Source organism: Pseudoliparis swirei, chromosome 19 (assembly GCF_029220125.1).
Source record: "Pseudoliparis swirei isolate HS2019 ecotype Mariana Trench chromosome 19, NWPU_hadal_v1, whole genome shotgun sequence".
In the NCBI taxonomy this organism is placed as follows: Eukaryota; Metazoa; Chordata; class Actinopteri; order Perciformes; family Liparidae; genus Pseudoliparis; species Pseudoliparis swirei.
The window spans coordinates 10,335,943-10,359,309 of record NC_079406.1 but is presented as its reverse complement, the minus strand read 5'-3'; the positions used below and the strand labels follow the sequence as shown (position 1 = coordinate 10,359,309).

The window sequence follows — 23,367 nt, the reverse complement described above, 5'->3', positions numbered from 1 at the left end:
AACCTGATTTATATTAAGAATGTTCACGAAAAATGTCAGATTAGTGATACAAAGATATTTCTATAATACCATCTGTAAATACCTTTGACTCAACAAAAATGTTGAACCTGACTTCCATATTTCTGTAATAAAGATGTGGGCAGATTTGCACATATTGGCCACATTTCGGTCTTTAAACATACAACTTGTAATCCGATATACAATTGTATTAATGTAATTAATAAACTGGAGAAGTTTAATGGTGGTGGCTTTCTGCTCCAATTGTAATGCCGTGTTTATATAATCTGGCCTAATTTATTTATCTGCTCATGTTTCTTAAAGCAACATCATGTCCCATATTACAGTGATCAGATTAGTGAGTACAATGAAGTCATAACCATAACGGATAAAAGGTAACATTAGGAAAATAAGGCTAATTTCGTAATACACCATAATAGCCTTTAACTATTAACTCATAGAACACTGCACACCTGAGAGTAGTGTATAGCAACATTTAGCTTACAAGGATCAGTTAGAAAGCAAATGCTCACAATTGAAATCCCCCAAACTGTATCTGCCAATACATCCTGGGAGTTTGAACTGCATTCACAGTTTTCAGATGACCATTTTTCAAAGGGAACAAAGGAAGACTGGTAGAAGTGAAGGAAGAACAGATGGTTGAGAGTTCCAGAGAAAGCCACTAAGGGTTTAGGTTTACTTCTTTCCAATGTACTGTATTCCTTCAGCAGACCCATATTGTGGCCAACACAAAGATTAAGACCAGCAGATACAAACAGCAATAGGGACTCCTACAATGCCCACGAGCTGAGACTATTCTTTGGGAAAAGGATCTTTTACCCACAGACGACCACGAATAACACCACTTTGGAACCTAACCCTCCACACAGGGCTCCCCGGTCCCAGCCGTCAGGAATGTTGCCCTGTTGCCGGGAATGTTTCAGCACCTTGGACAGCTACACAATAGCAAGCAGCGATCCAGCATCGGGGGTACAAAAGGACAAAAGACAAAGGAGGAGGTGGAGGAGGAGGACGTTGGGCGTACAAAAGGGAGATGGGGGAGGGGGGATTTGGCCACTGGGAGGCCATTCACAGAGGATATAAAAGAGCCAATGTCAACTTGACTTGAGGGACAGAAAACAGAATTAGCATTAGAGCGGTTAGCACAGTTCATTCATGTCACAGGGCTGGGGAGGAGAGGACAGGCCTTTGAATACACAAAGGTTGATAATACACACACGTGCACAAACTTGCAACTGTTTTTTGAACGGCAGGTTGCAGAGAAGTGCTGTATTCCCGTAAAAATGATATCCAGCAGTCTGCTCTTTATGCTGCAGAATACATTTCCCTTTACTGCTTCTCCATAATCAACGACTTTCATCATTCTAATTGCAATTATTCTCCCCTGTAAGGTCTCAATGTCAGAGAAGCAGCAGCCGTTAAAAAATGCGGACTTTTTTTCCATCGACATAACTGTCATTTTTTAATGGAAGAATGCAATGGAATGCTGCATTTTGTGAGACAGGATTCTACTCTTGACTGATGACTCCCTTCCATCTTCTCCAACAGAAAATGTCCTTTTACTGCTCATCCACAAGGTGCAATTCATTACTGTTAATTGCTATACTAATGACAAGTATTCCCTCCTGTAAGACTACAATGAGAAGCTGCAATATAATCAATTTTTGTAACTACATATCTCACTCACTTTACAGCACTTTGTGATGTTTTGACACATCCTCTTCCTCACTGGAAAAAACCTTTTGACCCTCCACATCAAACATTAGCGTTGTCTGTGCACCATCAGATAGAAGGAGTGGATATTTCAGGAGGAGGAGAGAGAGTTTGGAGAAAACCTTGAAATATTGTGTGAAGGAAGAAAGAGGGAAACAATGGCTATCATTCAACTCAGAAGGAGCCCCAAAAACCCACCTCGTCAATCATTAGATGAGGAGCTGCAGGCAAGCACTATTTTCATTTTCTCTGGCTCCCAACACACAGAAGCAGACACACTCGAGAGCAGTCCACAGCATCCAACATAATCAAGCACGCTGTAAACAAAATGTACCTCAAGCTCAGGATGTTGACAAAGTGCTTCAGTGAAAGTTTAATGGCGCAATTTCAACGCGCTGGATTGCTTCCCTATAGCATACAATATTATCGATAAATTGTACATCTCAAAAGACACTTAATATTCCAAGCAAAATAACATGATTCTCCCCATCAAGAAATCAAATATCATTTTAGATGCAGTCAAGTTCTTTTTTTCTCTTTTTAAAATATTTTACATAAAGATTTGATTCTTTAAAATACAGCACTTTCCAAAAAAAGAGCATTTTCTATTTTGCAGGGAGCAGTATTGATAAAATAGTTGAGTGCAAAGGCACTTTCTGGAGTAGGTATGGTTAGATTTAGCCGCTTGTTGGATTTTGAAAAGGTTTCTTTTATGGTTAAACACTCATCATTTATCTGTGTATGCTAAGTATGTACAGGAATGTTAATCTGTAGCATGTACTCTTATACAAAGAATAGTGATTTCATACATTTTCGTTTTTTACAGGGAAAATTAAATACAGATTCATGAAAAGCACAAAGCTGTAATTGTACACAGTCCTCCCTATTCTATACCTGTCTCAATCAAAGTCTTTTAGAATCTCATTTTAAAAAAAAGAAGAAATAATGTATACCTTCCAGGAGAAAAATATAACTGCAGAATAATATACTTCTTATACTCCTTTTATACATCTTGATAAGAAAGAACGAGAAGAAAAGGAAAAGAGAAAAACGATCACCGAAGGATTCGGTTCACCTCCAGTTAATCATGTAGGTTTGAACACATAGATAAGATATATATAGAGAGAGGGCTAATATTACAGTAACTGCATGATTATTATGAATGCTGCACATAACCTGTGGGAGGTGGGATGGGCAGGGGACGGGCGGTAGATGGGGGGGCACAATCTTACAGTTGACTCATTGCTGTCTGTTTCTCCAGAACCTCCAGGTAGTCTGGTTCTGTTTTTAGCTTCCCAGGGAGCAGAAGCGGGTGCTCATTGTTTTTCGAAGGGTGTTCAACCCCGTAGTATTTCCTGGGGGTCCCGTACAGTACAGTTTTGTTCAACCTTTCCTGGTTGGTAATGTGTCGCTGGGCTGTAGCGGCCTCATAGGGGGGCACGATGCAAGGTCTCTTAGGTAAAGTGCAAAAGTTGTAATGGAAAGGGCCACCTGCAGCCATGGGAAGCTCTTTGTGGGGCCTCTCCCCTAGATTTTGATACAACATCTCAGGAGGTTCTGAGGTGGTTAAACTACATGATGTTGGAGATGTATCCATAAAATCCATTGTGCTGATGGTGTAGGCTCCTGGGCTGCAGCTTAGGACATCCTTCTTTGCGTCGAGGAGCCCAAAACTGAGCTCCTTCAAGTTACGATAATACGCCACCTGTTCGCCATCCTTCTGCATGTAAATAGGGTTTGGGCACATAGAGCCCACAGGTGGAGGGATATAGTTATAAATGTGACTTTCAGTGGTTTTATCTTGGGTTGGTTCAGGAGTGTAGGAGCCATATTGCACTTGGAAAGAGTTTAGATCTAAGTTGTTAGCACCTGTGGGGACATGTTCCATTCCTTTGCGCCGTTTCAGAACAAAAACAAAGAGGCCTGCACCAAAGCAGACCGACAGGATGAAAACAACGAGAAGTCCAAGAATCAGGACCGAAAGTGGGACCTCAGGGTGTAACTCGGGAGTGTGGATTCGGGATTCAGTGGGGCTAACTGAGCTAAGCGAAGAAGAGGAAGGTGTGGTGGCTTCGGTGCCAGGGCTTATTAAGGTGGGGGCTTTCGTAGGGGGTGCAAGTTGTGGCGGGGGCACCTCACTGGGATCAGGGCAGATGGCCTCATTGCGAAGTGAGCGCAGCAGGCGACCTGCATGTTTAGAGGGCGAATCACACGTGATTTCGTTAACCACTACGCTGGTACTGGACATCTCCATCCAGTTCTTGAGTGCAACAATATCACAGGTGCAGTCCCAGGGGTTCTCCTGCAGGTCGATCTGGATAAATGCTGAAAGCTGGTCTAGGACCCCTCGAACGGCAAGGTAGGAGAAATGGTTATTCCTCAAGTTAAGTCGCGTTAGCATGGTTCCCCCGAAAACATTGTCAGGGAGCGATCTTAACAGGTTGTTGTTCAGAAAAAGCAGCTGAAGGTTATGCAGAGAGTTAAATGTTTGCGGTAAAATGTCTTTAATGATGTTATATTCCAAATACAGATAATGGAGTGACTGCAGGCCAGCGAAGAGGGATTGAGTAAGTGATTCAATGTAATTCCCATTCAAATAGAGCCGTCTAAGGTTGGTTAGATCCTCGAATGCACCTTCCTGAATGACTGCTATCCTATTATTTCCTAAATGAAGCAGCTCCAGTGAACTGTACTCAGTGAGATCAGTTGTGTAAATCACTTGTAGGTAGTTACCGGTCAGGTGCAGTTTCTTTGGGTAGGAGGGCTTGGGGTTCAGCTCACTGATGTTGTGCAACTTTCGCTCTTGGCAATTGATGTTCAATCCGCTGTCAGGGTTTTGTGACGTGCACACGCACACAGTGGGACATATCATTGGCACAGGGGAGCGTGTCTGGTAAACCATTATAGGCCCAAAGACATGTTTGTCCTTTGTTATGCGTGGGGTGGTCCTGTAGCGCATTTTGGGCGGGCGGGAAGCTTTGGGGGCACGGGTGGGGGTGATCAAGCCAGGGTGGTAGGTTGCAGGGAGGGCCCCTTGAAAGTGAGAGTCGGAGGCAGGGTGAACGCGCTCCCCAGCATTCCTGCGAGGGCACAGATCCTGCTTTATGAGCTGCGTGATGTCTTTACCATGCAGCCTGAACGGCGTCTCACACACGATGTCCCCCACGAAGACAGAAATAGTATCCAACCAGGATTTAAGCGAAATCAGATCACAGGTGCAATTCCACGGATTCTCCTCCAGCTGAATCTCCATGATGCCGCCTATGTGCTCTAAAACCCCGGCAAACGGCAATATCTTGAGCCGGTTGCCGCGTAAATCCAAGTGGGTGAGGAGCACAAAGCGGAAAATGTTGGGAGGCAAAGACAACAGCAGGTTGTCATTTAGGATCAACACTTTGAGCTTATTCAGCTTACTAAACGCACCTTGCTCTATGGCGCTGATATAATTATAGTCTACCTGTAAATACTCCAAATTCTCCAGTCCTGCAAAGGTGTCCTCTTTAATCACCTCCAGGTTGTTGTTGTTCAAGTGGAGCCGCTTCAGGAAGCGCAGCCCGTTGAAAGCACCGGTTCGGATCTCCTGCAAGCCGTTATTCCCCAGATGCAGTGAGGTGACGTTGCCATAATTAACAAACTCATTGGCGCTGATCCGTGACAGGAAGTTTCCATTTAGAAAAAGCTGAGAGAATTTATTTGGGGGTGCCTGGAACTGGCTGACTGTTGTAAATCCTTTATTCTCACAGTTGATGTTCAAAATGTTCTCCCGCTCCTCACAGGCGCAGCGGGTCTTGCAGATCTCTTTGTAGGCTGAAGTTTTGCGGCTCTCTGTTTCAGACGGTGAAAGGCTGGTGACCGTGAGGAAGCTCAGTAAGAGGACGCCGCTCAGCATTTTTACAGCCAAAAATGGTCGCTGGAATATAGATCCAGCATTTAACTTTGCAGCGTGAGCCTTGGATGAAAAAAAAGAAAGGAAAATCAGGGGATGAGTTTTCAGAGCAGGGAAAGGGGAAAGGGAGTAAACACTCAATCACACACAAACAAGCACACAAGCATGCCAGGCGCACTGGCGTTATTTGGTGCTAAAAAGGGACCGTGAAATATATCCATTGACCTTCACTGTGAATCCCCCCCCCAAAAAAAAATCAATCCTGGAAAAGAAAAAAAGAAAAACCATTGCAAATCAATGGGATCCTGTGTGGTGGATGGACTTGACACATTGTCATCGACGGAGGAGAATCAGGGGGAGAAAACCCTTTTTTCTCTTTCAGACAGCACAGATTCATTCAGTGGCTTCACGCAGATCACCAGCAGCTGATTTTTTCACAGAGAGACCAGGGCTGCGAAATGCTGCCTCTCTTCTCCTCCACACGCCAAAAACACTTCATATTAGTCCGGCAAAATAAATCACTTTTTTTAAAGATCCAGAAATAATGCGCAAAGACGCACCACGACGCACGGCGGGCTTTCCTTAACGCCTCCCCCGAAAGAAAAGACACAGGTGTGACCTCAATGCATGAAAAGAGGAGAACAAAGCAGAGCGCTTGAAAAAGACAAATTATGGGGAAATATATATTCCCGGAGCTAAGGCATGCCGTCCGTCCTCCTCCTCCGCTCCTAACACTGACAGCAGCACTGAGCGTCTGCTGCTGCTGCCTCACTGCGTTTGTGTGTGTGTGTGTGTGTGTGTGTGTGTGAGAGAGAGAGAGGCAAGCAGAGAGAGAGGCAGAGAGAGGGGGGGAGGGAGAGGGAGAGAGAGAAAACAAGGGGCATTTACGTCACCGACACACTCCACATAAACACACACACACACACAAATACGTGCGCACACACTCAGGGTCTTTGAAGAAGCGATCCATATACATTTTTTACTCAAACGCAGTGAATAATAATAGTTTTTATTGCAATTGTCAGAAGAAAATGGTGTTACTCAGATAATTTTAAAGCATTCCTTGGTACCAGTGTACAATACATCAGTGTAAAATGGGAACTGATCTGAATACAAATGACATCTCCTTAGACATAAAATTACGATGGGAAATACTCTATTTTCATCACGGACATGCTACAGATGTGGATTCATATATTAATCGTATTGCTGTCATCAGGAGCTTTCCTGTTGTCTTGTTGTTACCAAAGACGCCACTAGGAGGCAGGAAAGGCATCTTCTCGTTCCTGACGATAGAGCTCCCGATAATCAGAGTGTATTTCTCAGCGGGTGAGTCGCTGAGCAGGGAAAACCGGTTCGAAACGTGAAGTTGTTAGTGTACAGCGGGCTTCTGTATAGATTTACTAATCCTGCGAACAGTTACCCAGCTACTCGGGCTCTGCCGGGGAACAGCTAGCAGAAGTTACTTCTATTAGCTTTGCACCAGTGACGAAAGAGGGCGGGTTAATTAACGTAGCTGTCTGAGCTCGATGGCGCGGAGCCGTGCATCTTACCCACTTAGACCTGCCTCCAACCAAGAAAATTAACTTGTTGCATGTATCGTTATCATTAAGGGAGGCAGAGGAATAATTATACATGAGACACACTGAGCAAGAGGGAGCAGGAGGGGGAGTGGAGGAAGCCATCGTTAGCTGCTAAGCTGGCAACCGGAAGAGGTGCAATAGTTTACTGGAAGAGTGAGATGATGCGTTCATGCTTTTGTTAAGAGGCCTTGGCCATTTCACGGATTCAGGTTGCACTACCACTTTCTTTGTCCTTGAAGAGAGTCTCTTCAGGACACACGACTGAGCCGAGGCCCCACGAGGAATCCGTCAACAAAAATAAAAACGTAAAGCGGTTTAAATAAAATAGTATTTAGTTTCATTTGAATAGAAAGCAATTACACATTTAATCACACAATATAAATTTTAAAAACTAATATCCCGTGGAATAGAGTTTCGCCGCACTCTGTCCAACTCCGACAACAAAAGAACTCATGAAAAATCGCACAATCCCGTCTCTATATCTGCTTCGAAGTCCTCCAGTTTTAGTATTTCATGACGCTGTGATGTGTAATGGTAAAAATATTTTTGCGTCTGTGAATTGATTTAAGGAACAGAGGCACGGCAATGTGGGGAGAGAGAGAGACAGAGGGAGTATTGTTCTCTGTTATCGTCCATAGCGTAGCGGCGACTTGTGTCTATGTTTCTTTTCCTTGAAGTGAATGCAGATACACACATCACTGAGGTCATTTGTGGGCCACGACTCAAGGCCGTCCTTGCAGTGTGGCACATTGTATTTTGAAGATCCTTCCCCAGCTTACTCAGATACGTGATTGAGGAACTTTCTTGCAGCTTGCAAGCTAATAAAAACAAAGACAAATTTGATTTCCGTCCAGAACTCTGTTTTTTTTCCATATTGATTGAATATTTAAACTCTTCTCCCAAAAACATAGAAATCTTCGACAACAGATGTCTCACTGCGACCTCGCTTTGCACCGCATCCATAGCGACTGCAGCAGCTATTGCTTAATACCAGTGGCGGGCCGTCAGGGCCAGCAAGGCCTTCTCTGCTGGCCTAAACATCATCAGAATATATATTTTTTTCTAAATATATTTGCCCACAAATATGTATTCACTTATTTCCCAGAGTAAGAGTTTTTCTCTTAATTTCATAGCGTTCCTCTTGGTTGCGCTGCTGCCAGCGCCAGGTTGAGATTTGGAGGGCTGGTCTTTATCTTAGATCTTTTATCCAATCATATTCAGCCATCGTGTGTTGCCAGGGGGCTAACATCTGCCCTTAGGCCTTCAGAATCAACATTGCGGGCGCTGGTAGCTTCAAGTGAATGGGAATGACAATGTTGTGTCAACCAATCAGCTTTAGAGTTGGCTCCTCTAGGCCAGGCAGAAGGCCCCGGAACCGGCACAGGAGCAGCGAGCAGGCGGAGTGCTGCACGTCTTTTGATTGGATTACCAATATTGAGAGGCGGGGTCTATGGGCAGGTAGATGCAGAACCTCAGAACTAGGAAACTGAATTTGATAAACGAAATAATTCGCGTACTACTAAGCTGTTTGTTCAACCCACAATGGCGGAAGGAGGAGAAGATATCGATTTGGTCGAGGATATAATTATAAGGCCATTCTCAACGAACTTTAAGACCGACGCCGACGCTACAAAGCCTGTCTCAGGCGGGACAGGGGTTCGTTCGCCACTTTCAAAGTTCCAACTACGAGCGCTACCGATGGCTCACAGGCTCCGAGAAGCTCTGCACACCGGACTGCTGGGGATGCCTGTTGCAAGTGATCGATTTGGTGTTGGGAGCCACACTGGCTTTGCAAACTTGAGTTGTCTAACCGAGGCAGCAACGAGACACTAGAGTACGACTCGGCACCTACAAGCATCGGTGCTTTGACAACTTTTGGGGACACGGAGCGGATCTACAGATCAACGAACAAGCGGCAACGGAGCTGCACAATGAACAGGTGAAGAACAAGAGGGACATATTGAAAAGACTCATTAATTGTGTCATGTGTTTGGGTAAACAGGAACTTTCATCTTCATCATATTTATATCGATGTATGTGTGTGTATAAATACACACACATACATCGATATAAATATACATATACATGTACGATACGATTCTCTGAATTCTCAGTGTAACTGAGGGTTTTACGTTACTTAATAACACAAGAAACACGACAACTTTATCTTTTTCCGTCTGCTCCTTCACAATAAAAGCCCCGCACCGGAACACTGGTGAACTCATATCTTACATTAGGTTGTTCAGCTGTAGTAAGACGGCATTGAAGGCCTAGATAGAAAATGCACGGCCCGCCACTGCTTAATACATGTACCGGTACTTTTCATTACTCGCTGCTTTGGCAATTATAAAAATAGTTTAGGCTATATGGTATAAAACAGTTCACAGTGGGAGCACTTTTTCTTTTTAAACATAACTCTACATTGGACAGGGGAGCATTAGATGACTCTGCAGCCTCTATTCATTATCCATCCTTCACGCCTCCCACCCGCTTTGTGTGTACTTCAGCGGTATTTATACTTCCCCTTTCATAATTACGTGGATAACATTACAAATAATTTCATGGGATGTCTACAGATTACAGCACATTATTTTACAACACCAGCATTATAAATGTATACAAAAACAGACGCAATCTTTTGCTAGAAAAATAATAATAACAATAAGTAATGTATTTTGTTTGTAAAGCACTTTACATTCAAAACATTGTTGTGTTTGAGTTGGTCCTGAAGTTGAGAAGCAACTACTTTCTAACACCTTGGACAGGAAGGCAAGGTTGGAGATAGGCCTGTCATTGGCTAGAACCTCCGGGTCCAGGTTGTGCTTTTTGAGAAGGGCAGCAACCTTGAGAGCAGGTGGGACATAGCCAGACTAAACGGAAAGGTTATCAATTTTGGTAATAAGAGGACTGAGAGTGGTGATATGTGACTCGAGCAGTGCAGTGGGAATGGGGTCCGAGGTACAGGTACAGGATTTCATTTTTGAGGATTTCCTCAACATGACTCTCCTGAACCTCAGCAAGATGTAGAAGAGACAGCACACTCGCAGATAAGGTGTTGGGGTCATTGGGTTCAGAGAGAAGCAGAGATGGGAAGCTGGGCATCAGAGAGCGAATGTTGTTGACCTTGGATCTGAAAAAGTCAATGAAGCTGTTGCATTGCTCCTCTGTAGCCTATGTTAAGCAGGATGGTTGTGGCTTCAGAAAATGGTTCATGGAGGAAAAAAGCTGCTTAGAGTTTCCAGAGTTTTTATTGATTAGGCTAGAATAGAACTGTAAGCGAGCATCTTTACGGGAGTTGGAGTAGGCCCTTTGATGCTCACAGGAGTCCAGTTTATGGACAGTGAGCCCAGAATTTCTGCTGCGTTGTTTAAGGACACCCTCAGCTCATGTGTGAACCAGGGAGTGGAGCGTGATAAAATTACCTCACATGACTTGACAGGGGCATGGAGATTAAAAAAAAACGCTGCTCAGGGATGTATTATAGAGTTCCACTCGTTCATCCATAGACACAGAGGCTGAGCAGGTGATGAGCTGGAGATTCATAGTCATAGTGGCTTAGTCAATGCTTTTCTGTTCCGGAAAGACATTGGACACTTCGGTCTAAAAGTAGGCAGCATGAAAGTTAAGGCCTTTGAGACCACGTTTTGGTCAGACACATAGAGATCATACACCTGTAGGTTACTGATGGGAGCAGAATTAGTGATAACCAGATCCAGAGTGTACCCTTTGATGTGAGTAGGAACCTCAACATGCTGCTGCAGCATATTTTTACAAATACAGACTCCACCTTTAAAGCATCCAACTGTATGCCTGAATTGTGCTTTGTGAAGGAGTACCTTAACTCAACTCAGTGGGAGCCTGGAGGCAGCTTTCTCAGCAGCTGGAGTGGCCTTATTGAGGCATGACAGACTGACAGCAGCCCGATGATTTTCCCCATGTCACGGTCTGACAGGACCGTGACATGGGGAAAATAGTCTGCTAATAGTCCCTTTAGCTTAAATAAATATCTATTTTTTATTTTTTTTATTGTTTATTTAATAAGGGACAGTGCACATTGATAAAAACTTTGCAGTAAATGTGCCAGAGTTAGCCAAGAGGCTATTTTTCATCTGTAGTCCCAATGTTGCTGATGATATTGTAGTCGCAACAGGATGTTTCAGTTTTTTTAAAGTATTGACTACATTGACCCCTGAAAATATATCATCCTAATTATAGCAATGATGATAAAGGATGACGCATGCAATGATGAGTGGGACGTTCAGCTTTTTTATTGTTTATTTCTTTTATTGCAAATGATGGGTGCCTCAGGTTTCAGCGATAATTGATGTTGAGAAGGTTGTTGAAGCCTGTCGGTTTCCATATGAAACCAGGTGGGCATATGTTGTCAAAGTAAAGCTCCACAGCACGTTTGTGAAGTCAATCACAGGCCACTGAGGACGACTGAACCTGAAGCAGATGTGTGAGAGATGGAGAGGAGAGATGGAGTGGAAACAAGGTAAACAACCATATCAACATTTTTTCATTGATGCTAATCTTTATTGTATGAATATAAATCACAAGTACTGTTTAAGCTTGGTCAGCCCAGTCTTTAAAACAGTAAATACATATATTTTTTAATGGAATTAGGGGATTTGTTCATGGGCCGAAATAAACTCCAGCACAAATAGTTCACGTCAATTTCAACTCTGGATAAAGAAGAGTAAGAATGAATTTCCACCAGAGTAAAGAGTATTGATAACATCGACCTTTATGTAAATTAAAGCCACAGACTCCAAAACCGAGGAAGCTTTTTCTGCCACATGATTCATTAGAGTGAATAAAGTTGATGTTTGGGTTCCATCACGCACCATCTCTTCCCCCTCTGACCAGGGCTGGATTAACCTGTTGGAAGGAATCAGGGGAAAATGTGAGGTTAGGCCCTTATTGAAGCCCCAATGATTCGCAAAGTAATTAAACAAATTCATTAAATGCTAATTCATTGAAGTTTATTACAGGGCCTATACATAAGACAGGGCCTTAAGATTAGATTACTTTTTATTCCAATTAACAGAAATTGTTTAACCAAATTTCCACAAACTAATTACACGGTAAATATATTTACCACAAATTTGTAGAAGATAATACAATCAAACAGTGCGCTGATAACTGGTTGATTGTTGATCCGGAGTGGGAGTGTGTCACAACATCAGTGGAGAGTGACTGGCAGCTACTCAGGCCTTCAGGCATGCTCAGCCTGGGTGTGTTCGATGCCAATGACTGCAGTGCCTTCCGGTCCAGCAGACAGGAAAAAACAAACAAACGACAAAACATAAAAGACTGAGCTGCGACGGATGAAAGGCCTCCATAATCGTGGTGAAACATTGCCTCAACCAACCCGCCGTTTCAGCAATGGTCCTACCAAGGGCTTCAGGCTGGATGTCAGCCCCTTCTCCTCCGATTGGGTGACAAAATGTTGTAGGACTGCAGCTTTCTCAAACAGTGATGCAGTTGTAGTTTCAAACCTGCAAAATTGATAAAGGAATGATTGAAGGTTGGATGCCATGCTTTGGTAATTACCATTCACCATAGTCATCAATAGAGTTGAACCTGAGGTATCTTGAATCTTGATTGCAGTGTCCAGTTTAATGGGTGTATTGTTTGTTAGGGTGGTTGAGTCTCCAGCGTTGCAGACTGTCTCTCATGTGTAGTGCCCAGCTGGCTGACCAACAATAAACATAACATTGTTACATTTGTTCTTGCAAGATACAGTGGGTAGCCAATAGTCAGCTCTGCAGGTACGGAACACAACCCCAAGTAGCACATGTTGACTGCTTCTGTGACTGGCATCTGCCGCCTGATATCTGGAGCTGTGGCACAAAATAACATCCCTCTCCATAGTATGCACATAGTAGCCGGCATGGTCCTTTGGCAAGTGGCGAACCATTGGCCTTGTGTTGGTAAACAATATTGCTTGTTAATGCCATTTAGACTGCAAGCATTGTTTTAAATGGAAGGGAGACTGATTTCATGGAGAAGGCTTGTGGATTTTTCGGTCTGTGGCGGGGCCATAGAGGGTGAAGGAAAGAGAAGCAACAAAGTCACCTGTGGACTTACACACCAGGAAATATAAGCTTTAACCACTAGGATAACCACTCCTCCATCTGTCCAGGTTGGACTTTCATTTTGTCCGTCTGTCAGTTGTTGTCTATCTGTCTGTCTTGACTTGCTGGTCGGCCGTTTACTCCACCTGCGTGTCTTCTCTTGTCGTTCACCTGTTTGCAGTTATATATCACATTTAGTCTATATGCTTTTACGTTGTATCTCCGACATTATGTTTTTATTCTGTCCATTTTAACATTGTTCTCCCCTATTTTATTTGCTTTATCTGTAGATTGTATTTGCAATCTTATGTTTTTAGGTTTGTTCTTAACATCAGCAACATTGGGACTACAGATAAAAAATAGCCTCTTGGCTAACTCTGGCACATTTACTGCAATGTTTTTATCAATGTGCACTGTCCCTTATTAAATAAACCATACAAAAATTTTTTAAAAAAGGATATGGTTTACAATTAAGGACACACAGATCCGTTAGCGATATTTGGACAGACACGTCTGAAGTAAAAATTAACCAGAAGTTTATTAAATTAATAAACAAAAACTAATCAAAACAAACAGCTAACACTTACAGAAGAGCCAAACCATGCAAAACAGAAGAAACACTTTAAAAATAGACAACAGGTGCCTTTTATATACTGTCACTGATTAGGGGAGGAGCCAGCCTGAGGGCTGCGTTAACAACCCACACTTCCTTCTCTGGGGAGCAAACTCTACATGTCATTGTGTTTTAAAAGTGTGTTGTTGAAACAGATGACAAAAGCTCAGAACAAAAAAGAAATTTATTTATTTATTGAAATTGACATGGAATTAGGTGATCAGTGATGACTGCTAGTTTACTTTTGTCGACATATGTCCAATGCATCAATTACTTGTTTTGCTCTGTAGACAGGAATCAATGGTTATCAGTTATTATCCATTAACAATTAAGCTGCCTAGCTTGATGAGCTTGACTCGTGAAAACTAACGTGTTTCTGGCATGCTAGCATGTTAGCTGTCAGCTCAACAATTAATGCAGTTTGCCAAACAGCCCTGAAAAAAGTGTGGATGTGCATTCACTTACAGTTTGTATTGTTACTTGGTCTTTTTAGTGACATCATTTACAGTATATAGAATAGGAGTGTAAATATACAACATGTTATCATAATTATATAATTTCCAGTGTTTGTTTGTCTATGAGGCTATAGGTCTTCCCTTTCTTTCATTTCACACTCCATTGCTGTATAATATTTTTTTTGTATATGGGAGGGACAGAGGAAATAAAGAAGTAGATATGATGAGAATTGGGAGTGGTAAAAGAGATTGAAGAATGGCCGTTTAAATGGTGTTGACGTATGCCTGTGGTTTTGGCCGCTGGGAGCTCATTGTGTGACTGTCACAGAGGATGAGGCTTCAGGAATAACTGAAAAGAAAGAGTTTGGAAAAGGAGAAAATCCACCATTAAACATAATTTACATGTGTTGTTTACTGATCATAATGTCATGGCAAACAAATTACACATGAGAAATAATAACTATTGGAAATAACCTACTATTCAATTATGTTATGACAGTTTTATTGTTGTTGATTATTTGTATACATTTAGTAGTATGTACCATTAAGATGATTTAAATGGTTTAAATGACTGTAATGTAGCGAGTAATCATACCAGATGAACTGAGAAGAGAGGTAATAAAGACAGTATATTGCCAATGTGCCAAGCTATTCACATGATTCAATTCAATTCAGTTTATGTAAAGACCCAACTCCAGAAAATTGTGACTCTTTACAATCTGACATCCATATCCCAGGACCTCACATTGGATCAGGGAAAACTCCCCTAAAAACACCTCGCCTTACAGGGTCCATTGGACCTGGCTATGTATGGAGCCGGTCCTGCCTACTGAGCCATGTTTCCTGCATCCTACCCCTGGTCTGAATCGTTGTCCATGCCTACTACTCATTATTCAACATTTCTGTCATATTCATTGAAGGTGTTGTAGCTCTGTAACACTGTTCATCTGTACACATAACATATATTACATCTGTTCATCTGGAGAGAGGGATCTTCCTCTGTTGCTTTCTTGAAATGTTCTTCCCTTTTTCACTGTAAAAGGGTTATTTCTATTTTTTTTAGTTTTTCCTGATCCGATGTGAGGTCCTGGGACAGGGATGTCGTACGTGTACAGATTTTAAAGCCCTCTGAGGCAAATTTGTAATTTTGGACTAAACAAAATTGAACTAAACTGAATGATTGTACATGTAATTAATTATGTGTATATGGGTGCTAATAATGCAATGCACAAACTATTATGCAGTGTTTTACTATATTATTAAAAGAATAAGTGCACCGTAATTTCCTTTTAGTGTACTTATAAATGCACAGTTGTAATGGTATTTTCCTGGGGTGCCGCAGACATTGTATCACATTTTTCAGTTCTGGGTGTCAAAGATTGAGAGTGTCATATTCATTTATTATTCTCCATCAGACTTGAATGCAATTTTGACAAGTGTCTGAGGCTGTGGACCTCCTCTAGAATCTTTGGAGCCCCCCCCCCCGCCCCCACACACACACACACTCACACAAATAGACCAGCACTGCAGGTTAAATACCAGCTGCCATTTAAATTTGTCCCATCCATCAAATATTGACTTAATGGCACACAATGGAGGCTGAGTCCTGAATTTTAAGAAGGCTGCTGCATTGATCAGACGCCTATGCAGAGAAGTCTATGCTTCTGTAGTATTATTGTTTGTGAGAAATGGGCAACAACCTTCCGTTGACATTTTTACCATAGTGTGACTTCAACCATCAGTAAAGGCATGAGTTCCATATTTACAACCTCCAGACAAATATTTGGGGCTCATTTAACTTACATCTGAGTTGCCAAAGCAGTCTAAAGTCATTGAAATGACAGATGGATTGGCAGGAAGAAGAATTCTATAATTCTCTTATTGTTTCCAAATCCAATGAAAAGACCGTTACTCAATACTTTGAGATTCATGTAACCTGTCTGTGGCACTCAAAGCCCATTAGTTCCTGATGAAAACTTAAATAAATAGGTCAGACTGACTGTGTGACTCAGTATTACAAGAACTGCCTCCCAAACAAAATGTCTAAGTTTATAACCTCACGCACCCGACTCAGCATTTGTTTTGAGTGTCTTCGTAGCCTAGGGGTTTGAGATTCTGAAGCTGGTTTAGCATGTCACCCCCCACCTCCTTTCCATCTCATTGAAAGCTCTCAACTCGCTAATAAAAGCCAACATGCTCTTTATCTGTAGATTAGTACACATTCGGAGATTGCGTACGTGGGATTGAATTCATCAATACATGTTATGTGTACAGAGACATGTACATATAAATAAAATGCACACTGTAGCAGAAAGAGAGTAAATATAGAAATGCACAGAATAGCCTTGTCCAGCGTGAAAGGAAAAGAAGGTGGGGATAGTGAGGAGATAAATGAGACACACCTGTGAGTTGGGTGAAGAGGGAAATCACCTAAAAGAAGCAACATGGAGTAGCACAGAGAAAGGAGTAAGTGGCTAAAAGAGGATATCAAAAAATTATTCAGTTTCTAGACCCCTTTGCTCAAAAATAAAATAGTTGACAAAACTAAATGGCACAGCAAATGATCCAAGAATCGGATGGATTCATTCAATTCAATTTATTTTATATAGCACAATATCACAAATTACAAATTTGCCTCAGTGGCCTTTACAATCTGTACACATATGACATCCCTGTCCCGGAACCTCACATCGGATCACAGAAAACTCCCCAGATAAAACCCTTTCACAGGGAAAAAAGGGAAGAAACCTTCAGGAAAGATAGATAATTGAGTATCATCTGCATAACAATGAACGTTCCTGTTTCTGTTTCCTGATAATATTGCCCAAAGGAAGCATATATATATATATATATATATATATATATATATATACATACAGGGGTGCACATAACTGGTACGCAGGTACGCATGCGCGAAAATAATCAACAATGCGTAATGCCACTTGTGTTACTTCGCGCCTTTGCGTACTTGACCGATCTGATGTTGATCGTCTCTACACAGCAGCATGTCATTCTATCTCTACGTGTCACATTAACACTTCTTGGCTCTCCGTCTCGCACGCCGCAGAGCTCCGATGCCGGCGTGTGCGCGCACATCGGGACGAAAAAAAGTCACTTGCACCCCCCCCCCCCCCTGTCAACAACTCTTCTCGGCTCGCGCGCGGAGAAGGATGCCGGCGCGCGCATCGCTCAGCCGTGATGCGCGTACACAGGTGAATAAAATTGGTCCTAGCACAGAACCTTGTGGGACTCCATAATTAACGCTGGTTGTCATCGAGGCTTCATCAGTGATAAATATTCAAGATCTTTCTTGGACAACAAAGCTTTGAGAAATGTGGATCCCCGGAGGAGGTGGTTTGCAAAGAATCTTGTTCAGCAACAGCCTGGACCTGCTTTGATGAACTGTGGGCCTCCATGCCTTCTTTGGGCTTGTCCTTCTCAGGCAACTCTCTAGGTTTCTCTTTTTCTTTCAAACATGAACTGTTTTAAATGGCAGTTCATGCCCCCCAAACGTACATTAACTCCCTTAAAAGATTGACATGTATCTAGAGGCCTCATTTATTTTAATTACTGAAGGGACTTCTAATTCCAAAGTGGATTTGATTTATATATCTGGACTCTAATTGTGTTTCTCTTGATTGAATGGACATTTTGTGTGTAAGACTATATTTGATTATATACCATACAATTTGTCAAGGGAGCACAAGGTTAGGACCCAGTAGCAGACCACAGGAGGCAGAATCAGATAATGTTATATATTTTTGCAACGTTGAGGAGGTGTGGATCCCGAGGTCCGACACAAAGGCACAGCAGATCACGACGTGAGACCCGTGGCTCGACGTTAGAGGCAGGCAAATCATAATGGGTACTCTATAGGCGAGGTGAGAGAGAGAGAATTAGCGAATGCATATAAGCTACGGAGAATCTCACAAAGCGGCAGTGGAGACTGTAAATAATATATATTACAGCTTAGCATAGCCTAGTGTGGTGTGCATAAATGTTATGTGTAAAGTGGAAAATCACTGTGGAATGTTAGAAGCTTCAGCAGGGCATTCCGGCGCCTGACTGATCAAAGAAGATAACAGTGACACATGAAATAAACTTTATGCACCACGCTCACCCTAGGTTTGAAGAGAACAAAGCAACACTCATGCTCACATGAACAGGAGAGCCACAGAGACATTTACTAAGATGGAATAAAAGGACAAGTCCCAATCAAAGATAACACAAAGATTCTTTACAGTCGTGTTGGATGCCAGGGCAATGACATCTACAGAAACCACATGACCAGATATTTCATCTCTGAGGTGTTCAGGGCTGAGTAAAATTACTTCGGTTTTGTCTGAAGTTGCAGGTCATCCATATTTTTATGTCTTTAAGACATGCTTGAATTTTACTGAGCTGGTTGGTCTCCTCTAGTTTGATCAATATATATAATTTGAGTATCATCTGCATAACAATGAAAGTTTATGGAATGTTTCCTGATAATATTGCCCAAAGGAAGCATGTATAAGGTAAATAAAATTGGTCCAAGCACAGAACCGTGGGGAACTCCGTGACTAACGTTGGTGGTCATCGACGCTTCATCGTTTACAAATCCAAATTGAGATTGATCTGATAAATAGGATTTAAACCAACTGTAATAGGATGTCATGGGTCAATAGTGTTGAATGCAGCACTAAGGTCTAACAAGACCAGTACAGAGATGAGTCCGTTATCTGGTGCTATGAGGAATTCATTTGAATTTTCACCAGTGCTGTCTCTGTGCTGTGGTGTTTTCTAAATCCTAACTGAAACTCCTCAAATATACTATTATGATATAAAAAAATCACACAACTGGTTTGCGACTACTTTCTCAAGGATCTTAGAGAGGAAGGGGAGGTTAGAGATCGGTCTGTAGTTAGCCAACACCTCTGGATCCAGAGTGAGCTTCTTCAGGAGAGGTTTAATTACAGCTACTTTGATGGAATGTGGTACATGGCCTGTTAGCAAAGACACATTGATAATATGTAATAGAGAGTTGCCAATTAAAGGCAAAAGTTATTTAAGCAGTCTTGTCGGGATGAGGTCCAAGAGACAGGTAGACGGTTTAGAAGTAGAAACCGTTGCATCTGTGCACCGCTCTGGGGTGTGGCCATGTGCAGCGTCTGGAGGTAGGAACAAGAACACACACATAAGCACATGGCAAAAACAAAACAAACAAGGGGATGACAGAAACATGTGGCAAGACTTGGAAACTTTTGATTTGATTACTATTTTTCAGGTTAATTGATCTCTAAATTGCCCATAGGTGTGAATGTGATCATGAATGGTTGTCTGTCTCTATGTGTGCCCTGAGATGGACTGGCGACCTGTCCAGGGTGTACCCTGTCTTCGCCCAATGTCAGCTGGGATCAGCCCCAGCGCCCCACGACCCTATTGAGGATAAGCGGTTTGGATGGATAATGGCTACTTTTTTTTTAACTTGGCTAAATTGATACAAATTGATTAACTGTTTGCATTCTGTGCATTTTGTATCTGGATAGCAGACTATCCGGGCTATCTCTCTAACTAGTTAAAAGTAAACATTTCTGAATGTGACAGGGTAGAAGTGTGATTATTTTCCTGTCTGGCACTTAACTGCTACTTTGAATATTTGGAAGTAAACCCTATGCTATAACACATGTACACACAGACATACATTTTTTATTCTTCCCATTTTTCCGGTTTGACAGCTGAAAAAGAGCTGAATAAATCTCAGGCAAACTTACTGAATGCCAGCAGATAAATACCAGCTTGAGCAAGTAAACAACAAGAGAAATAATCTTTTTTGTGCTGAAATTTTTTGCAAATTACTGTAAATGGTAAATGGACTGTACATGTATCGATCTTTTCTCGTCTTCTAAACTCTTTAGCACTATATGACATCATTCATGAATTCACACCCATGCATAGCCTGATGCGAGGAGCTACCATGCAAGGTTCCACCTGCACATCAGCAGTAAATTAAATTCATACACACATTCATACACCATAGACACATCTACAGGAGCAAATTTGGTGTAAAGTGATTTGCCTAAGGACACACCTACATGGACTAGCAAAGCCGGGGATCGAACCGCCGATCCACTGAAGAAGTTCCCTGCTCACCATTGAGCCACAGTCGCCCCAAAACCCCACTGTAAATCTGCTTCTGCAGTTACTTCACTCCCCGCTGACATTCAATTCCACATAGAAGTCAAGAGGCTATATAGTAGAATATTTATATAGAATATATCAGGATTTAAGCCCTCTACAGCTACTTTGTATTGACAGTTATAAAGTGCAAACCGCTGCTTCAATGTCATTCTGGTACATGGCGGCAATCCCGTCAAATGTGACTATTTATTTAGTTAATTCTTTATGTTTTACATCCATTGCACTTCTGCTCATCCTGGAAAAGGGGTCCCTTCTCCGTTTATCTTCTTACGATTCATTCCTTTATTTCAATGTTTATGTTATTTTGGGAGGGTCAATTTGAGTACATTTATATTCTGGGCAAATACCTAGATACAATGCTGCGAGATAAAGTCAACTCAGAGAAGTTTACCAAGAGCCTCTTGATTATGTTAAGAACCCAGACATGACACCGTTTGGTCATCTGACATATCTGCGACTTCCACAACATCTTCAAAGAAGTAACAGTGATAGTTTTGCCATGGTTGATAAAAGACAATTGGTATTTACATGGAGATAAGCCCCCACCTCTTTTGCTTGTCTAAAGCTTGTGTAGCAAATAGACACAAATGATCCTGCCATCAAACTTGTGCGATTTAGCAATGAGATTGGTGTGAACACAATAACACCTTGGAGGTAAACACAACATACTGTAGCCTCTGCTTGCCTGCTCATCCCATTCACAACCAAGCCTTTCATGAGCTGCTTCGCTGTAATTATTTATATACCATTTCAATGTTTGAAAGGGATTGATAGATGTGAGTGTGTGTGCTTGTGGGTCTTTTACATTATCGAAGGTTGGTGTACAGATGTCAAATTATTGCAGACCCATCCCACCCGGTTACAACCAGTTCCAACTCCTCCCCTCTGGTAGCCGCTACAACGCACTGTACGCCATAACCAACAGACACCAGAACAGTTTCTTTCCATTGGCCGTCACTCTGAAGAACAATTAGGCCACATTTACACATAGCTGGGTATTTACAGAAATGAATATTTCTGCCCCTCCGTTTTCAAAAATAACGTCGTACACACAAGGTCGTTTTCAAAAAAGTTTCTGTTTATATGAACCCGCATAAATACGCCCCCGGGCGCCATCATAACTATGCCAAACATGTAGTCGGCAGTGTAACGAGAAGGATAAAGACATGCAAACCAATCAGAATTCTCAAAACCAACAACAACTACGAAAAACACGACCAACTTCCTTTTCCTTTAGAGAGTAAATATGGCGCGAGGTTCATTTGTATGGACAGACAGCGAAGTGGAGCTGCTGCTTCGAGTCGCCTTAGATTATAAGGCAAATAAAGCACTCGATAATGTGGATTGGGAATCATGCCAAACTAAATATAGGGATATGTTGGCATTGTTCTTAGAACAGTACCCGTCCGAGACCTCCGAGGAGTATCCTCATGTCAAGGAGGAAATAACTCAGGCACACCTAAGCAAACTAACTGTAAACATAGGACGCTCACATGACGTGAAGCATTTTTAGTCGCATACTGTGACGTTTGACAACCTAAAACTCCATTTGACCTAGTTCACAGAAATCTCCACTTTGGCCGGAGTTTTTAGAAATGATCGTTTTCCGTGATAAAACCTCCGTTTTTGTGTAAATGAAAGGCCAAAACGCATGAAAATATATGCGTTTTCCCATCGTGTAAACGGGGTCTTAATCACAGAGCACTACTACCGCAATTTACCTCAATTTCACTCTCAGTTGTTGTTTTTTATGTTCATATACATATACACTTTTCTGTGTATATATATATATATATATATATATATGTCTTCTGTGTGTGTGTGTGTGTGTGTGTTGTTATATATATATGTATGTATGTTTGTGTTACTCTTGAGAACAATACATCAGTCCTGTAGCTTTTGAGGTCTTGTGGATACTTCCTTAGCGAGCTGATATATAGTCTTAGAGGTAGCCAATAGGAAAAGTGCTGAGTTTCACATTTTATGTGTGTGTGTGTGTGGGGGGGGGGGGGGGGGGGGGATGGGGATGTGTATGAGGTAGCAATAACCCACGGAAAAGAGCAGGCAACATAAGTGATGGAGAAAAACCCTCTGGTGACATCAATCTGCTTTGCTTACGATCGAACGAACGCACACAGACACACACACACACACACACACACTCTCTCTCTCTCTCTCTCTACCGCTCTCACACACATGCTAAGTCTTGCCTTTCTCACTTCCTTCCCTCTTCTTCTCTTGCTGCAGTCTTCTCTTTCGTACCCTCACACCTATTCTCTTGTCTATGGAGGTGAATGTGATAGAATGATGGAGCAACACTCTGTCTCTCTCTTAGGCTCCGTGACTAAACAGGCGCAGAGGGTACACAAAGTCCCTTAAGCACTTCCGGCGCTGCACGAGCGGCTGCCTCTACAGTAGCTACTCACTAGAACTTTTCTTTATATTGTATATTTGTTTGATACCTTGTTACTAAATTACAAGTAGCATTTTTTCTTTCAAAGCAGTACACTATGGCATATATACACGTTGATCTTTTCATGGTCTATCTGTTGCTTATTGCACGCAGCGATGGTCCCGTCGTTTACACGAGGAACCGTCTGTTAGCATTCTGGCACACGGCGGTCCTGCTACCCGTGACCTGAGGAGGAAGAAATGGGGATGTTGTCTGGACCCACTTCAGTTCACTTACCAGTTTGGCATCGGGGTGGGTGCACCTTCATCTACCGCATTCACAGAAGCCTTTCTCACCTGGTAAATGCTGGAAGCAATGTGTTATTTGCACAAATGTTTCAGATTGCTGTGGCAGAGACTCGGAGCAGAGGAAAACACAGGACAAGGTGAG

General features: G+C 42.2%; 1 protein-coding gene across 1 annotated transcript; it reads right to left on the bottom strand.

The window, feature by feature from the left end:
* Positions 1-2,078: 2,078 nt before the first annotated feature.
* slitrk2 (SLIT and NTRK-like family, member 2) lies at positions 2,079-6,275 on the bottom strand. Its single transcript, XM_056439409.1, has one exon. It carries the CDS (start codon positions 5,618-5,620, stop codon positions 2,960-2,962), a length of 2,661 nt encoding a protein of 886 aa, XP_056295384.1. The 5' UTR covers positions 5,621-6,275; the 3' UTR covers positions 2,079-2,959.
* Positions 6,276-23,367: the final 17,092 nt, after the last annotated feature.

Bases quoted from the DNA above. Each gene is read 5' to 3' on its own strand.
- slitrk2 (XM_056439409.1), bottom strand. From the start codon at position 5,620: ATGCTGAGCGGCGTCCTCTTACTGAGCTTCCTCACGGTCACCAGCCTT.